This window comes from Lissotriton vulgaris, chromosome 6 (genome assembly GCF_964263255.1).
Source record: "Lissotriton vulgaris chromosome 6, aLisVul1.2, whole genome shotgun sequence".
Taxonomy (NCBI): Eukaryota; Metazoa; Chordata; class Amphibia; order Caudata; family Salamandridae; genus Lissotriton; species Lissotriton vulgaris.
The window spans coordinates 317,214,085-317,230,519 of NC_141694.1; the positions used below are offsets into that span (position 1 = coordinate 317,214,085).

At 43.5% G+C, this 16,435-nt stretch overlaps 1 protein-coding gene across 1 annotated transcript in view; it reads left to right on the forward strand.

Annotated features, from left to right (window-relative positions):
* The window catches only part of NOL10 (nucleolar protein 10), a 742,763-nt gene that overhangs the window by 329,321 nt on the left and 397,007 nt on the right, over positions 1-16,435 (forward strand). Inside the window, exon 11 of the mRNA XM_086926337.1 lies at positions 1,824-1,973. Within this exon, the coding sequence (XP_086782463.1) occupies positions 1,824-1,973 (150 nt within the window). The remainder of the gene's footprint in view (positions 1-1,823; positions 1,974-16,435) is intronic.

A 16,435-nucleotide genomic window follows, 5' to 3' on the forward strand; every position in this document is an offset into this window, starting at 1 on the left:
ATGAAAAAAAAGTTGTCAGTTTAGGTACCTATAAAGAGTACTTATGAGAGAATCAGCGCACAGGCATATAGCCTTTGCATTGTAAACTAGGAAGTATTTTCAGCTCGTAGTTATCAGCAGGAATCTAAATGAGGCAGCCTCTTATGAAGACCAAGCATCAGAAACTCAAAGACAAGTCTCCAGCAGAAAGTCAGGGCAGGAATTCCCACCCAGCAATCTGGGGTCTGAGGCTAAGCTGAGGTCTGAGGTAATCTATTCTAGGAACACTCATTAATATAAACACACAAATTCTATGTTGCAACATTATTTTCATTCATCTTCTTCATACTCTAGTAGAATCTCAGCAACTCCTGGGAATAAGCAAATTCACCATTTTCTCAGTCTAGTACAATAGGCTTTCAGACATTAAACCTGGAAACGTTACATCGTAGATGTCTTGCTGTATAGCAGTCTTCCCATGAATCATTCTTCCCATGAATCATTCTTCCAGACAACGCTTCTTCTGTCCATGAGACCTCACTATCGGCTATGTAATACATAACATGTGCCTATTCACTAGCTTACGGTAGACTTCTGAAGTTGCAACATCTGCAGTAAAGAGAGTAACAACATCTTGCACAAACAACTATTCAAGGTGAAAAAGCAGGCCTTTAAGTGTTGATGTATTATTTTTTCCATTAATATGGCATCAATAGTTGAATGAAAACGAATGCAGCACTGTTGGGTACTGCTCACTTAATTACCTGTTGTACACTACGGTGACTGGTATTACCGCTGCCAAGTTAGTTTATATGAAAATTAAAAATATTTTTTTTAAATCATTATACAAAATATGGCATCAACAGTTAGGCTAACTTAATTCAGCACTTTACTCATATGCCGGCCTTCAACATTTAAATATAGTACCTACTACAATTTTTTCTTGTTTTATTTAAAGGTAAACCTGTGTGCATTAATAAGTGTATTTTGAATGTGGATAAAATTTGCTTTAGCATGTGCTATGTAGTTTTATCGGTAAAACAGTTTGTCTGTGTAAAGTGAGTGGCCACTTCAGTAGAAAATGTGCTGTCTGTAAATGACAGTGTGCTTTTACACAGTACTTAAGTTTCAATAAAAAATCACCCACCTCATGTCCAATAAAGCTATGTGGGTCGCGAAAGTTTGTTGTTCCAAAAAGTGGGTTGTGGTTCTAAACTTTTTGGGAACCACTTTACTAGGACATTGTTAATTGGAGCAGACCTGCCATATTCTATGTAACTATGATGCAAGCTTCACCATAGGTGTTAACCTATTCATAAAGATTTTAAATGTGTGTGCTCAATATGGAATTGCAAGGCAAGCCTTGGTACTGCATTTGTTTAAACTTTTGAGGGCCTCCAGTTCTCCCTTTTATTTACATTTAAAACAGGCTATATTTTTGGAATTAGGACATTAAAGGCCAGGACAAACGGGTATGAATAATCTCGTTTTCTTCTTTGTACACTGCCAACTTTGAACAGTGGTACACAGCATTTGTTATCGAAATACTAAGATGGATGAAACCGTGTTAAATTTGTGCCTAATTTCATGTGACTTCTTGAGCAGTACTACACTAAGTAACACCTGCTTAGACAGTGGCCAGAACATGCAATGAGTTCATCGTACTAGGGGTGATATTGAAATTTCAGTTTTTATTTGCAAGATTTAAGGTGTACATTTGACCACCTTCCACACACCAATGCTTTCCCGAATTACTTTAATGTAAGGTATGCTCCATTTTCATACTTTAAATGCACCTTCCTGATTTTGTTTTTCTGATGCAAGACTTGTTTGTTTTTTTGCAGGTTTTGTTGTATGATCTTCGATCCAGTCGTCCATTAATTGTTAAAGATCACAACTACGGGCTGCCTATTAAATCTATACAGTTCCATGACAATTTAGAGTTGATTTTGTCTGCGGATTCAAGAATTATAAAAATGTGGAACAAAAATACAGTAAGTATTGCTTTTGCTATTTTTAGCTGGGACCGGAGCTTCATGTACTTCCACAAGGAATTGCTAAGAAAAACTACCCCGTTTAGACATGTGTTTTTTCTGAAATCAAATCACCCATATCAATGTTTTTTTTCTATATGCGACTGTAGTCCTCATGGGCTGCTGACATGCTATAGTAGAATTCTTTTTGATCTTGTTTACAGTATCCTCTGAAGTAGAACCACACGTCATGAAGATTTACTTATTATAGACTCTTGGTCTCTGACTACTTTGTCAGATTAAAATGCACCTAATGTGAGTGGGCACGTGATCTGTTACTTTTAAATGTTAATCCAGATCAGACAAGGGTAAGCCGTCAGCCGACTACTTCCATTTATAGATGCAGAATGACTTCTTAGCTTTCTGCTTCATGTTACGTGCACACTAAAGATCAGCATTAAATCCTAGCTGAAATGCAAAGGGTATGCAGTGGTACTGGAAAAATGCATAAGATACTACTATGTAATGAGTTTTTTTTTATGTGCAAAAGGAATCGGTTAGCCAGCTTGGGCACATATGCATAATATACCAATTAAGAATGTCTGCCATTTTAATAAGTTAAAACATAAAGGCAACACTATTTTAAAAAGTATTATAATGTTGCAAATTTCAGTCGGACTAAATTGTCAATTTCAAAAGAGAGGGAACCAGGAGGGTTATAGGTCCAGCATTCGAGCTCGTAATCACATCTAGAGTATGAACAAAGGTATGCAGTTCCTAGTGAAACCTAAAGATAAAGCACTGTGCAGGATGGATGGGTTTTAAGGGAGGAATCTGCTCCAATAGGAACAAGGGTCTTCACACACCTGAATCAGTGTCATGCTTCATCATTGTTCTAGCTACTCATTGGGCAGGCGTTTCAATGCCTGACGGGCACCCCCAAAGAGGCACTCTGCCAGAGATCTTTTTTGAACAGCTGTTTAATGAAGAAAGGGGTAGTGGGCTGATAATGTGGTGTAGATTGGTTAAATAGGTGTAAGACAAAAGTGTATTAAAATAGGTGAAGTGATGCTCAAAAACACGACATTGACTGAATGAGTTCACAAGCCTAGTTAAAAATGATAATTGCTACCACATGATATTGTGGTCCCAGATAGCTTGGTGGATTATTGGTTTAATTGGTCAACACGTGTCGCATCTTTTATTAGTAAACAATGATCATGTGACAAATCTTCAGGACCTCAAACTACCCTAATCTACACAGTGACCGGTGTCTGTGGGTGTGAATTCTCAGTGTGAGATTACCCGGTAACTCCACCAATTTGTGGAAAATCTTGGACCTTAAGTTCGAGAAAACCCATCCTGAAACACAAAGACAAACATGAAAATGCAAATTTGTCAATTACAAATAAAAGTTTGAGTGCAGCATACAAAGCAACTGTCAACAGCATGTCCCAAGGTACTGTGTATACAAAGCAACCTGAATATAAATGACATCACCAAAAAGACACAAAATGTGACATTTGTGAAGTCACAACATTGAGATACACCTTAACTGTGAAGTATAAGTGAAGAATAACAAGGACTCACCCAATTAGGGTAATGACTCAACCTCCGCAAGTAAAAACATGGAGAAGGCTAGTTAGCCTCCTGCGGGGAGAGAGAGTTTAGATTAGATTAGGCTCGTCTTACAGTTAAATATAAAGTGTTCCAGTCTCGTGGATAGAAAATACTTACATGGAAGCTGAACTGCGTTCACAGCGAGACCTACTCTGCTTCCTTGGATGGGGCCAGAGCAGTCGTGGTGGAGTGTATTTATGCGCAGTCCAATACATGCTGACAAGCTACTCCGTGGAACACTAAAGCCAAGTGACTTACAGTGCGATGCTTGGAAACTTACAGGCACCATGTTGGAAGCTGAAAAGGAGGACGGGTTCATTCCAATGGAGTTGTAGTATTAAAATAATGTTGCTGATAGATAATTGTGTATAGGCGTGTGGGTTACTCGCGCCATATTAGCAAATGTGGGCGAACGGGTGGAAAAATCCAAACATCCGCATTTTGTATTTGTATTTGTATTTGTATGTCGATTTGTAGAGCGCGATTGCTGCCCGGGGGCGTCCAAGCGCTAAGAAACCAACAGAACAAGGAAGAGGAATGTTTTTAGCTGTTTCCTGAATGAGGTGAGATTGGAATTTTTCCTTAGGTGGAGGGGTAGGGTGTTCCATAGCTTGGAAGCGTTGTAGGTGAAAGTCCTACCGCCAGTTCTGGACTTTTTTATTTTGGGAATTGTGGCCGTGAAGGTCTGGTTGGATCGCAAATTCCTAGTTGGGAGGTAGTGTGACACTAGGTTGCGATTGATGAGAGGACCCGTTTTCCAGAACGCCTGGTGCGCAATGCATAAGGCTTTGAATTGTATTCTTTGGGGAATGGGTAGCCAATGCAGTTTTTCCAGTCCATTTTTGACTGATTGGCGTCGAGGGATCTGAAACAAAGTGCGCGCGGCACATTTCTGCACCGTCTGTAATCTCCGTATCGTGTACTCAGGGGCGGCGAGGTAAAGGGCGTTGTTATAATCCAGTCGTGACTGGATAAGGCCCTGAATGGCTACTTGTTTTGCCTCCATCGGTAGAAGATGGAGTACCTTCCTTAGCACTCTGAGGAGGCCGAAGCAGGTGGCTGCCAGTTTGGTAGATTGGGTACCGAAGGACAGAGATCTGTCTAGCCACACCCCAAGGCTCTTGATGCTGTCCTTTGGGGCCGGAGGGGTGCCCAGGCAGGGTGGCCATAGAGTACTGAGGGAGTTAGGGTTGGCAGGGCCCAGGAGCATAAGCTCTGTCTTGTCTCCATTCATTTTTAATGAGGAGGAGGACATCCAGTCCTTGACTTCCTCTAGGCATTTCCTCAGCCCTCCTTTTGAGGTCTGGTTAACTTCCTGTGCCAGTGAGACCACTAGCTGAGTGTCGTCAGCATATGAAATGATCTTAATTCCATACTGACGAACAACTTCAGCCAGTGGCCTCATATATATGTTGAAGAGCATTTTGAGATTACTATATGTAATATATAGTACCTATAACCTTCCTACCTCGAGTCCATAGGGCTCGACCACTACGCACTATAGCTATAGCTATGGGGATTTCCCCAACTCTGTTTCAGTATATTAATAACTACTCTGTGCGTGCAATTCAAATTTTTAACAGTATTACAAAGAATTATTTCAATTCGACACGGATATTTGCATTTTCATTCGAAAATCATTTTAACTTGATCTTTGTATCTCAAAAACTCATCTGTAAATCAAAGCAAAAAGTACAAATCAACATATATTTTTTTTATACATAAATCTTCTTTAGATGTCCATTGCCGGCTCAATGCATTTCGGGCCTGTGTGGCCCTTCATCGGGAGCCTTTAAATCTACAAAGTAATGAACAGTGTTCAGAAACAGCTCATATTCACAAGAACATGGTGTCTGTGTTTCAAATCATGAATACATCATAGGCATATGTCAGTAACCACCATTAAAAACCTTAAAAAACCCCCATCACCACAACCACTTGTGTAACGTGACTGAAACAAAAAACAACTTGCATACAGCCAGCCCATTCTGGAAACAAGCTGTAAACAATAGAAAGAATCTTCAGTATCAACACGCCTGTGAGCCTAATCGCTCTAATCTAATGGTTATGACTTGAAAAAAACCGTACCTCCTAATCGCCCGTAATCATCGTGCTTTGATCTCGAAACTGAATGCCTTTTCTCGTCCTTCTCAAAACAACATCATGAAAGTTCTATAAACAAATACATGGCATTTGGTGTAAATCACCCTCTGCACTGCTTCCTCGCTCAAAGAATTCAATTGCATCCTAACCCTCGTACGTTTTCTTAAACCTCCATAACTCTACTCGCTTTCGCATCCAAGACTGCAAACGCTGTTCTCTCTTCGGCAACAACAATCAACATGTGCAGCATCGTGGTATATGCTGCACTGGCCCTTCATCAACATGGATGAGGGACTAACCCTCTAGAACAATCAGCGCCATCTTAGAACAGGTAAAACTCGCTGCAAGACTAGTGCCGAGTAGAACACAATGGTTTGAAAAATCGCTAGTCCGCTTCTATATCTACTCCAGGCATTAAAAAAACTAAACGCCTTTAAATACCCACGACTCGTGGTTCAAACAAAAATCAAAAAAACACGTGGTGCCCCAGTCTGTGAACAAGACAAAACTTTATCCACATCAACCAAATCTGTGAACAAAACAACACTGTATCAACCAGATACGACACTGTCAAAGACCTGGTGTACAAAAATCAAAAGTGAAATATAAAAAAATGAAAGATGTGATGGCTTTTGGTAAAAACATCATAAACATACTACAATGCTATGTGTAAAAATTCCATGCATCAACAGTCACAGAGAAATGTAATCAACAGTTGTTATAAAAAACATGCAAAATCAATGCATTCATTTAACCCATTGGGGTCCTCTGTTTGTAACCTTTTGATCCAATACAATTCCCTTTGGAGGCGGGATCTGGTGAGATCCGTGCCTTCAAAGGGTTTGACTTGCTCTAGCACTGAAAACTGTAGATGTGCTATACTGTGCCTAGCTTCCTTCCAATGTACAGCTAGACTGCTCTTAATGTTTTGGTTCCTTATTGTACTCTTATGTTTGGAAATCCTTATTTTAAGGTTTCTTTCAGTCTTACCTATGTACAATTTGCCACATGGGCACTTTATGTAATAGATCAAGTTCATCGGATTACAATCTGAATTATGGAATAATTTGATTTCTTTGCCAGTTTGCGGATGGTGTATGTTGGCACCTACGACAACATTATTACAATGTACGCAATTAGCGCATTTTTTCATTCCTCTGTATGTGTTATGTTGTTTCTGTTTTGATGAAAACTTCAAAATCTCCTTCAAGTTCTTAGACCTCGTAAATGCGAACAGTGGTTTCAATTGATAAATCCCTTGAAAGTCTGGCTCATTCTCTAATAAATTACAGTGACAATTTATTATGTTCTTGATTTTTTGTGAACTTGTGAAATATTTTGACACAAAGACGTGTCGCTCTATTTTCTCCTTGGGAGTCTGTTTTAACAGATTATTCCGACCCAATGTTTTAATCCGTTTTCGAGCTTGATCCAATATTTCCTGGGGGTACCCCCTTTCTGTGTATTTCTGTTCTTGAAATCCCAAATGTTCCTCTAGCTCAGAGGGTTCTGAGCAAATTCTTTTCAGCCTCATGAACTGTGAAAAGGGAAGATTCTTTTTCAAGCTCGGGGTTGAAAACTTTGAAACTGTAAAGCGTTATTGACATCCGTTTCTTTTCTGAAAACTGCCGTCCATATCTTAGTGGCTTCCAAAGCTATGACAACGTCCAAAAAAGCTATTTGTTCATCGCTTATGGTATGCGTGAATTGAATATTTTCATCAAAACTATTTAGTTGTTGTAGCTTGTTCTCCAACATTTGTTTGCTTTCAGTCCATCGCAAAAAAATATTGTCAATGAACCTACAGTAGAGTAATGTATGATCTTGCCATTCTTGGTCATTGTAAATGTAATCTGATTCAAACTTCGCCATAAAAGTGTTGGCATATGCTGGAGCCCCAGCAAATCCCATAGATGTTCCCTTCTGTTGTAGAAAAAATTGCTCTTCCCAGACAAAATAACTATGATATAAACAAAAATGTAGGATCTCCAAAATAAACACTTTGTCAGCTCTGATGTTTGATTGACTCAGTAGGGCCCATTCTACAGCTTCTATCCCAGCCTGATGTGGAATAGATGTATACAATGCCTTAACGTCCACTGTACATAAAATCAAATTTTGTGTGAAGATAACTGTACCTAGTTTTAACAGAAAATCTGTTGTATCCTTTATATAGGATGACCACTGTTGCACAAAAGGTTGAAGAAAGTTATCAATATAGTGGCCCAAGGGCTCGAAAATGGTTCCATATCCTGTGACTATTAGCCTCATTGGTGGATTTTTAGCATGCTTATGAATTTTGGGAAGCATGTAGAGACATGGTCGTCTGGGAAAGTCAACAGTCAGAAATTGCTTCATAGAGTTAGAAATGACTCCCTTTCCTTCAGCATCATCTAAAATCAATTTAAGGGTTGATTTCAATTCATGTGTGGGGTCATTGTCCAAAAGTAGATAAGTAGATTCATCAAGCACATGATCATTCACTTTGTTTTTGTAGAAGGATGAGTCCATTACAACGATTGCTCCCCCTTTGTCATCCTTTTGTATCATTAATTTGTCATTGTTTTGTAGTGACCTCAATATGTGTCGGTCTTGGAAGGAAAGATTTTTCTTCGAAGATCTTTGTAAATTTAGATGTTGAATATCACGTTGAACGGACTTTTCGAAGGCATTTAAAACCTTGTGAGACACCGGTGCTTGGAATTTTGATTTGGGACGAAATTCTAGGAACTCCGTGGGTTCTTTCTCAAGTTGGTTAGGTACAATATTTTTGAAGAAATGCTTCAACCGGAGCACCCTCATAAATTTGAATAGTGCCACTTCTGTTTCAAGTAGATTCGTGTCATATGTTGGTACAAAACTGAGACCTTTATTCAACACTCTTTTTTGGTTAGTTTTAAGATCTGTCTGCGAAATATTCACTATTAGGTTTTCTGGCTCCTTGTGCGTTGTTTTTCGATTACTTCTCCTGGTTTTCCTCCTATCTTGGAAGGACCTAGTACTTGACTCGCATCCGTGACCATAGATAAATAAATCCTTTGACCCAGTAGTGCTTGCTCCATTATTAGTGGATGTTTCTTTAGATACGATTTTCTCTACTGTTGATGTTTGAGCTGGGAGTCTGTTTGAGCTAATATCCGTGTCTAATACACTGCTCTCATCAGAAGTTGTGACGGTCGTTTTTTTCTTTAAATAAACACGTCTCTGGGCGTATACTTCGGCCCACGTGTAAACTTCGTTGAGTTTATAATCCAACGTGTCCCTTTTATATTTTCGCAACTTCCCTTCTTGCAATTCTTTTGTGTATTTGTCTAGACGTATGTTTATATCCTCTAATGCTTTGTCCCAATCCTCTTTATCCATCCTTTGTTCCAAATTCTGTTTGATTTCATCAATCTCAGTAGAAAGTTCTTGTATAACTCTTGCTAGTTCTTCTACCAACAATAAAATCAGTTCTAAAGAACACTTATTTAAAATAGAGTACCATTTGTCCATGAAATCCTTATTCTGATGAAATCTACATAACATCGGCTTAATTGACATTCTTAGACCACGTGGAATGCGCTTTGCTCTGTGGTACTGTATCAACATGGAAGCGTGCAATTTTTTGACTTAATTCTCGTTTTACCAAAAATTCAAGTTGTTTTAGCTGCTGAATCACTGTATTTCCTTGTATATTTGAAGTTCTTACTTCATGTATAAGTGCATAAATATCAGTTGCTTGATCGGCTGTATAGGCTAAAGTATTTGCCCTTTTTTCTGTGAGATTTGTAATTGCGTCAAACGCCATGATCGGGTGCTTTCTCTTGGAAGACAAAAAATCTCAACTTGTATAATAATAGAGAAGCACACCTATTTAACTATGTCTACCCCTAGGGAGACAAGATAATGGATAAAATTATTTTCTGTTCTTGTTAAGTCTCTCTTTAATATCCCGAGGTGTGTGATTTATGGTGTCCACAACCTGATGGCATGTTAGTAGAATCACCTAATACAGTGATCTTTCACTTTTAACCCAGTCCTCAAAAAGCCTTTCATTTTGTTGATGAAGGCATCCATGGTTCCCAGTTTGTCACCTTTTCTGACACAAAGGGGTCGATTCCGATTCGGGGAAAAAAGCGTCCGTCCGAATCGTATCTGGAGTGCTCGCGGTACGAATCGTACACGTCCGTCCGAATTACGTAGTACGATACGTTTCCCATCAATCCGTCCGAATCGTCGCGAACCGTACGAATTGCAAGGCTGAAACCGTACGACATAGATCCTCACAGTGAACCGTACGATCCGTAAACATGCCGTACGACCCAACGAGTACGATCCGGACCGGGGGATGAGGACGCGATTCGTACAGTCCACGTCAGGTAAGGCTAATTTGTACGGAAAAGCACACAATCACATACACACCGTACGGTCCGTACACCCCATGATCTCAGGGGTACAGTGCCTAACCCCGCGATCATGGGGTGTACGCCCGTACCCCTGCGATCGCAGGGTGTACGCGCCGTACACCCAGCGAACATGGGGTACGGTGCTGAACTGTCATCCTACATCAAACTATATTAATTAACCTGGGTTACATAGTTTTGAAGAGGGAGATAGCACAGAAATGGGGCAGCAAAATAGTTCCGAAATTGCATGACTGGACCTGGGAATGGAGAGTAAGGGGAAAGATGGTGACAGAATATGGGAGGATGGGATACGGGATTGTAAAGGCCAATGGAGATCAGGAGGCGGCTGGTCGGCTGTGTGTTAGGGTGGGCGGTATGAGAAGCTTGCTGGAAATAGGAACAACAGAGTATATAGGAGATACAACCCAATCATTGGTCATTCGAAATTTGAGGGGGACTTATAGCCAATCTGATTGTCATAATGTAGACTGTATGAGAGGGGTGGTGTGGATACGGAGAGGTTCGAATATGCATCACTGCTGCATTTGTTTCATACTATTGGTCTATGTTTGAGTCCTTGTATTGTATAAATAAAAATGATGTTAAAAAATATCTTTTAAATATGTATAAAAAAATATATTATGGATAGTGAGAAAAGGAAAATGGGGACAATGCACTAATTGTTAAGTCTGGATAGGCATTCAGTTTACTAACTGCGCAGACACAAACACTGCGCAGAATCCTATCAAGGTCATCCTAATATAGTTTCCACATGCCAAATCTGGTTTTCCCGGTAAGACTAAGGATGCTTGTAGGGATGTGTAAAGAAACTAAATAGACTTTACCACACTTTCATTAAAAAAATAGCCCATACAGACATTGCCAAAGCTGCCCTAGGAGGCTCCAAGAAATGGTCAGTGCTACAATGCATGTTCATATTCGGACTGATACATGCCCAGGAGACTGCAACGTAACTCTGCACTTGGAAAAAGTGAAGGAATAATTCAGGGTCCTGTTTAAGAAGGAACGTCTGACTTGCCAGTCTCATGTAGGTAACAGTTATTTGAAGTATACTGGAGGGGAATGAACAGCAGCAAATCCCCCAATATGCTTTTGCTAGCTTCCCCAACTGACCCCGTTCAAAGAGTAGCATTCTCACAACACGAACTGTGGAACCATATACCATCTGTGGCTTGTGCACTAAAAACCGTCAGGTAAGAACTGGGAATTAAAAAACAACTAGAGCAAAATAATTGCCCATTGTTAACTGACTGATATTCTTAACACAAAATAAATAAATCTGGTTCACGAATGGTAAAAGGCAACTTTGAAAACACATGGGCGCTGTATTCATATGTAGAAACGGACCCTGTCACACAAAATGGCACCTTGTTCCACGCGATAGAATCTTCCGTAAGTGGTCGCGCTTGTTTAGCTAACATCGAATAGGAAGTCGTTTTTGTAGCAAGTTGGGCTTGTAGTAAGATAAAAAATGCTAGGCTCATGCTTTTTTTTCTGCAGCATTTCTTTTTCCAATGTCAGTCGCAGCTAAACTGCTGCGAACGTGAGAAACGGGAGGCATTCAAAGAGCAGTATTCTCAGAGCATGTAGGGTGGTATCACTTTAAACATTCTATGTCTCATGCACTAAATACCACCTGGAGCTAATTGAGAAATGCCACACCATGGGTAATGTGGTGGCAGTTTACTTCTAGTAGATCAAGTAATGTGGGACCTCACCGACGCTTCGGTTAAAGAAACTTATACTTGGGTCAGTTTTCTACACTTTTGAGCTGTACCAAACCAGTGACTGAACTGGCATGGGCCAAAGGCAACTGATCCAGCGTTCAGGAACTGACAAATTGTATCATCTGGACCCAATTCAATAACCCCACAGTCCCTAGTACGCTGGGTGAGTTTAAACCAAACTTACCAATGTGTCCTTCCTATTTATCGTTTTCTTGCTTTTATAGGTAATTAGGGTTTGGCAAAATAATATCCGAATTTCTAAAATATCAACATAAGAAACATTATTTTATATAACTGGATCAATGACAAACTCTTTGAAATTTTTAAATGCTTTATCTAATAATCGTGAATTGCTCATCAAGTACAATACAGCTCGGAGGAGGGCGTGGCTTGGCCGGCTGCAATATGGCCGCGCTCTGAGTGGGCTCTGCCTGCCAAGCTTCATAATCTGTTACCATCCTGCAGACCTCTCAATTAAACCTGGCTTCTTACAGCATTTCCTGACTCGTAGTCTCTGGCGGAACCGTTTGCTCCCGCTCCGGTCTCCTGACGGCAACTAGAGACTGAGAAACATTGCCTGACATCAGCGTCGGCTCTGTGCGCCGGGGCCAACTGGGCTTGGCCCTCCTCCATTGCCTCCCGAGTGTGGCGCTCGGAGCTCCCTGCTGCCTGTAAGACGACGATGGACCCCAACCCACGCCGCGAGGCTCGGAGAGTGACGCCGCTGCGATGGCAGTCTTTGTCGGGGTGGGGGTTCACGGGCTATACCTCCCAGCCCGGGCCGCTGCGGCTGAGGCTCCATTTTCCCCCTTAACCCGGCCGTACTACGCAGCGGCTGCACGCACCTGGGCCGGGTGACGGGAGCGGTGAGCCCCCCGTGTCTCCCTGCTAGCGAGACCCCGAATTGGCACGCGTCCCCCAGCCTCCTACCTGCTGTGGTGCGCGGGGTTCCTTCACCTCCACTTCACCCTTGTTCCTTCCGTCTGCGGCTCAATAAGCCCGAGCCATATCATCACTGGAGGTTGGCTCATCCTCTGCTGGTCAGGAGTCCTGGGCTCTGGTCCCCCACATGATTAGCTTCCTGCCCTGCCCTGGTGGAACTTTCCTTTGGTGCATCACTGCTTGGCTCCTTGGGACGGCTTGTGACTCGGGCCAGTGCCCTAGGATCTTTCTCTGTAATGCTTCTCAGCAGCCTACCTGGCCTGCCGCTCTTGTGCCCCCGCCGCTGGTGCCTGACACTGTTGCGGATACTGCCATTGTGCCTGCCTGGCACCTCATTTTCCGCCTCCCCCCGGAGTGGGGCCTGCTCATTTTCTCTAGCTGCACCTGTTTCTGCTTGGGGCCTGGGCCGCATCTGCTAGATCTAGAAGTGCTTCTGCCCTGGACTGCACCTCTGCACATTGTGGCCTCGCTTCGGCAGCCCTTCGCTACAGCGCCTGTCTCTCTCCATTTTACGCTCGGCGCTTCCGCGGGAGGCGTTTGGGGCACAGAGGAACCATCAAGCACTCTTTCCTTACTTTCCAGCCATCCGCACAACCCCGCCGCCACTATCTCTGCGGGGAGGGTTTCGCCCTGAGGGTTCACCTTGCCTCATTGTGGTGTTTGTAATGCCTACCGGCCTTCCTCTGTGTCCTCTGCTCCGGTGAGGTGCTGAGCTGGTGGGGCATTCACTGTTTTTGCTGCTACTTGAGACCGGCCGTGGCCGCCCTCACTCTTTGACACTTGGACTGCCTCTCCTGATCTTGCAGATCTTGCAGTTGTGTGGGAGAAGCCCGCCCGTCGTACTCCCTTCTGCAGCTCCTCTAGGTTGCTCCACCTCTCCTCTGCGACTTGGTGAGGCCTGCCTTCTGGTTTGCATTATCATGGGGAGGACAGATCAAAGCAGCCCAAAACTGCATTTAACCAACGCAGGTCGACTCGCCAGGACGGCGCCAGCTCAGACTGTGGTGACTCTGCACTCATCATGGATGCGTCTACTGCTCGCGATGATGACCTAAAGGCAATCATGCTTGATTTGAACTCAATGGTCACTGGTATTGCAACCCACCTGGACCAACTCTCTGCCTGCCTGGACTCTCTAAAGGCTTGGGTTGACTCCCACGACAATAGTCTCCTCAACGTCGAGTCCAGAGTCTCGGATGTCGAAGATGCCGCCACACAAGATCACCAAAAACTGATGCAGATGGACAAAATTCTGGAGGTCATTCGTGAGAAAAATGAGGATTTGGAGATGCACTCTCGTCGGAGAAACCACCAATATCTCTCGCATGGAGGACTATGTGGAGCAATATGTCAAGGAACTTTTCAGTGACGTTCTCTCCTCAGTTTTTATTGTTGAATGCGCACATCGTTCCCTTGGCCCTTGACCTGGTCCCGGACTGCCGCCTCGCCCCATCATCGCAAGAATCCTAAATTTAAGAGATCGGGACGCTATTTTCCGCGCAGCACGTGACATGGGCAAAATTACTCACCTAGGTAACTCCGTCTCATTCTATCCGGACTACACTCTTACTGTCCCGGCTGCCCTGCTTGAATTCCTTGACGCAAAGCGCATTTTTCAAAAACATGAGGTCTCCTATTCACTCCCTTTTCCGGCAAAGTTGAGAGTCCGGCAGGGCGCACAAAAACGCTTGTGTTCCCGGACACCAGAGGCGCCCTAGCCTTTGCCAAGAAACTCGACAAATCATCACACTCTCTTCCTTCTGACTCTGCCGCTACTGGACACCTTAGTGATAATGATTGAAAGGCTGTATCATGTGAACAGTTTGTTCTCCTAAACGTTGTCTGATATTTCTTCAAGCTTGGCCACCCTACTTCACTGCAGGGGTGTACGCTGGGCCCTGCCATGCCCTCACAGGATAATTTCCTCTCTTAATGTTTTTCCCTCTCTTCCCAGTTGCGGGTTCCTGGGGTGGGTTGGGGTGGTATCTCAGCCTGTTTGGGGGGTTGGAGTGGGTGCAGTGTTGGGGGTCCGTTTGGTATTGTTTTTTGGTTTGTTGGGGTGGGGCGCTAGGTGGTGGTTGGGATACTGGAAATGCTACAATTGTCTGCACTTTGCCTACTCTTACTTTGGCAGACTTCGAATTTTAGATCGATGAGGGTTCGGCGGAGTGGGTGGGGTCGGGGAGGGAGGTACTAAGGGTATGCCCAGCAATTTATGGGGGTTGAGGTTTTTGATGTTTGGTCTTTATTTGTCTTTTATATTCAGATTGCATTACTTTATCGCTATTACTGTTTTCCTGTGCAGCAAATTTGTGCACAACATACTCCTCTGTTCAAATTGCACTGCTTTCCCCCCCTTTCTATTTTTGTCTCTGATGTCTCTGCATTGCAGGTCTCCCCTATGCCGCGGCCTTCTCATGCCGCTAGCTTCTAACTTGTCCAACTTTGTGCTAAGGGCGACCATCCTGCTTCCCTGTCGGTTAGAACCATTCTGCTGCAGCACACCAACTGATCTTATTCCGATGTCGGCCCTTCTCGCTCTGCGCCTCATTTCACCAATGTATAGTACAACATGACTGACACCATTTGTTGGACCGGGAACATCCGTGGTCCTAACGATCACCGAAAGGCCAGGCTCATTCATTCTCACCTGTAGCGACACGAGGTAGACATTTGTCTCTTGCAGGAGACCCACCTTCTACCGAGACCTCCTTCAGACTCCATTCGCGCAATTTGGGAGAATCTCATTCCTTGTATAATTCCTCTTACGCAAGGGGGGTTTCTATTCTGATATGTGGGGGTCTCCCCTGGCAAACTATTCAGGTACTTACGGATCCTGGCGGAAGATATGTGATGCTTCATGGCTCCTTGTGTCTCAACCCATGTCGATCGCTGCAGTGTACGGACCTAACTCGGACGACTCCGACCTTTTTACCCATATATGGCACCTTATTTCTTCCCTGGGCCCAGCGGCTCTCCTCTGGGGGGCGGATTTTAATGTTACCCTTTTCGGTGGCCTTAGACAGTTCTGGTACCCATTCTTCCCATCCTCGCGCTACCATTTTACTCCAGTCCATACCTACGGTATGTGGGTCGGTGGATTCTGCTTCCACCCTGTGGGAAGGCTTCAAAACAGTAATACGGGGCGAGTGCATCTCTAAACAGGCTGGTGTCCTACGTTCTATCTGCACCACATTGGATAAGCTGGAAACTGAAATTAGGGCTCTGGATGCAGCTCAAGCGGCGCTAGACCCTCACGCTCTTGAGGCAAAAGCACACTGAATGTACTGAAGAGGCTGACAGGGAACTCGCCTTTCTGGGCAGAGAAGCCCGAGCCCGTCGCTTCTGGGAAGGTGATCGGCCTGGAAAGACCTTAGCTAACCTTCTACGCCCCCACCCGTGCTGCGTCGTATGTTACGGCTCTCCGTGATGGTGGCCCCACTAGAACCACCTCTCCTGAGGAAATCAAGGCTCGTTACACAGACTATTATACGCAACTTTACACGGCCGGCTCCCTCACCTGGCGTGAGGCCTTCGAACAATATTTCAAAACCATTGCGTCGGTATGGCTGGAGGATTATCATCGGAAATTCTTAGATGAGCCCTTACCAGGGAGGAGATACTTGCTGCCATAAACAGCTTACCTAGTGATAAGGCCCCCCGACCTGGATGGTCTTCCTGC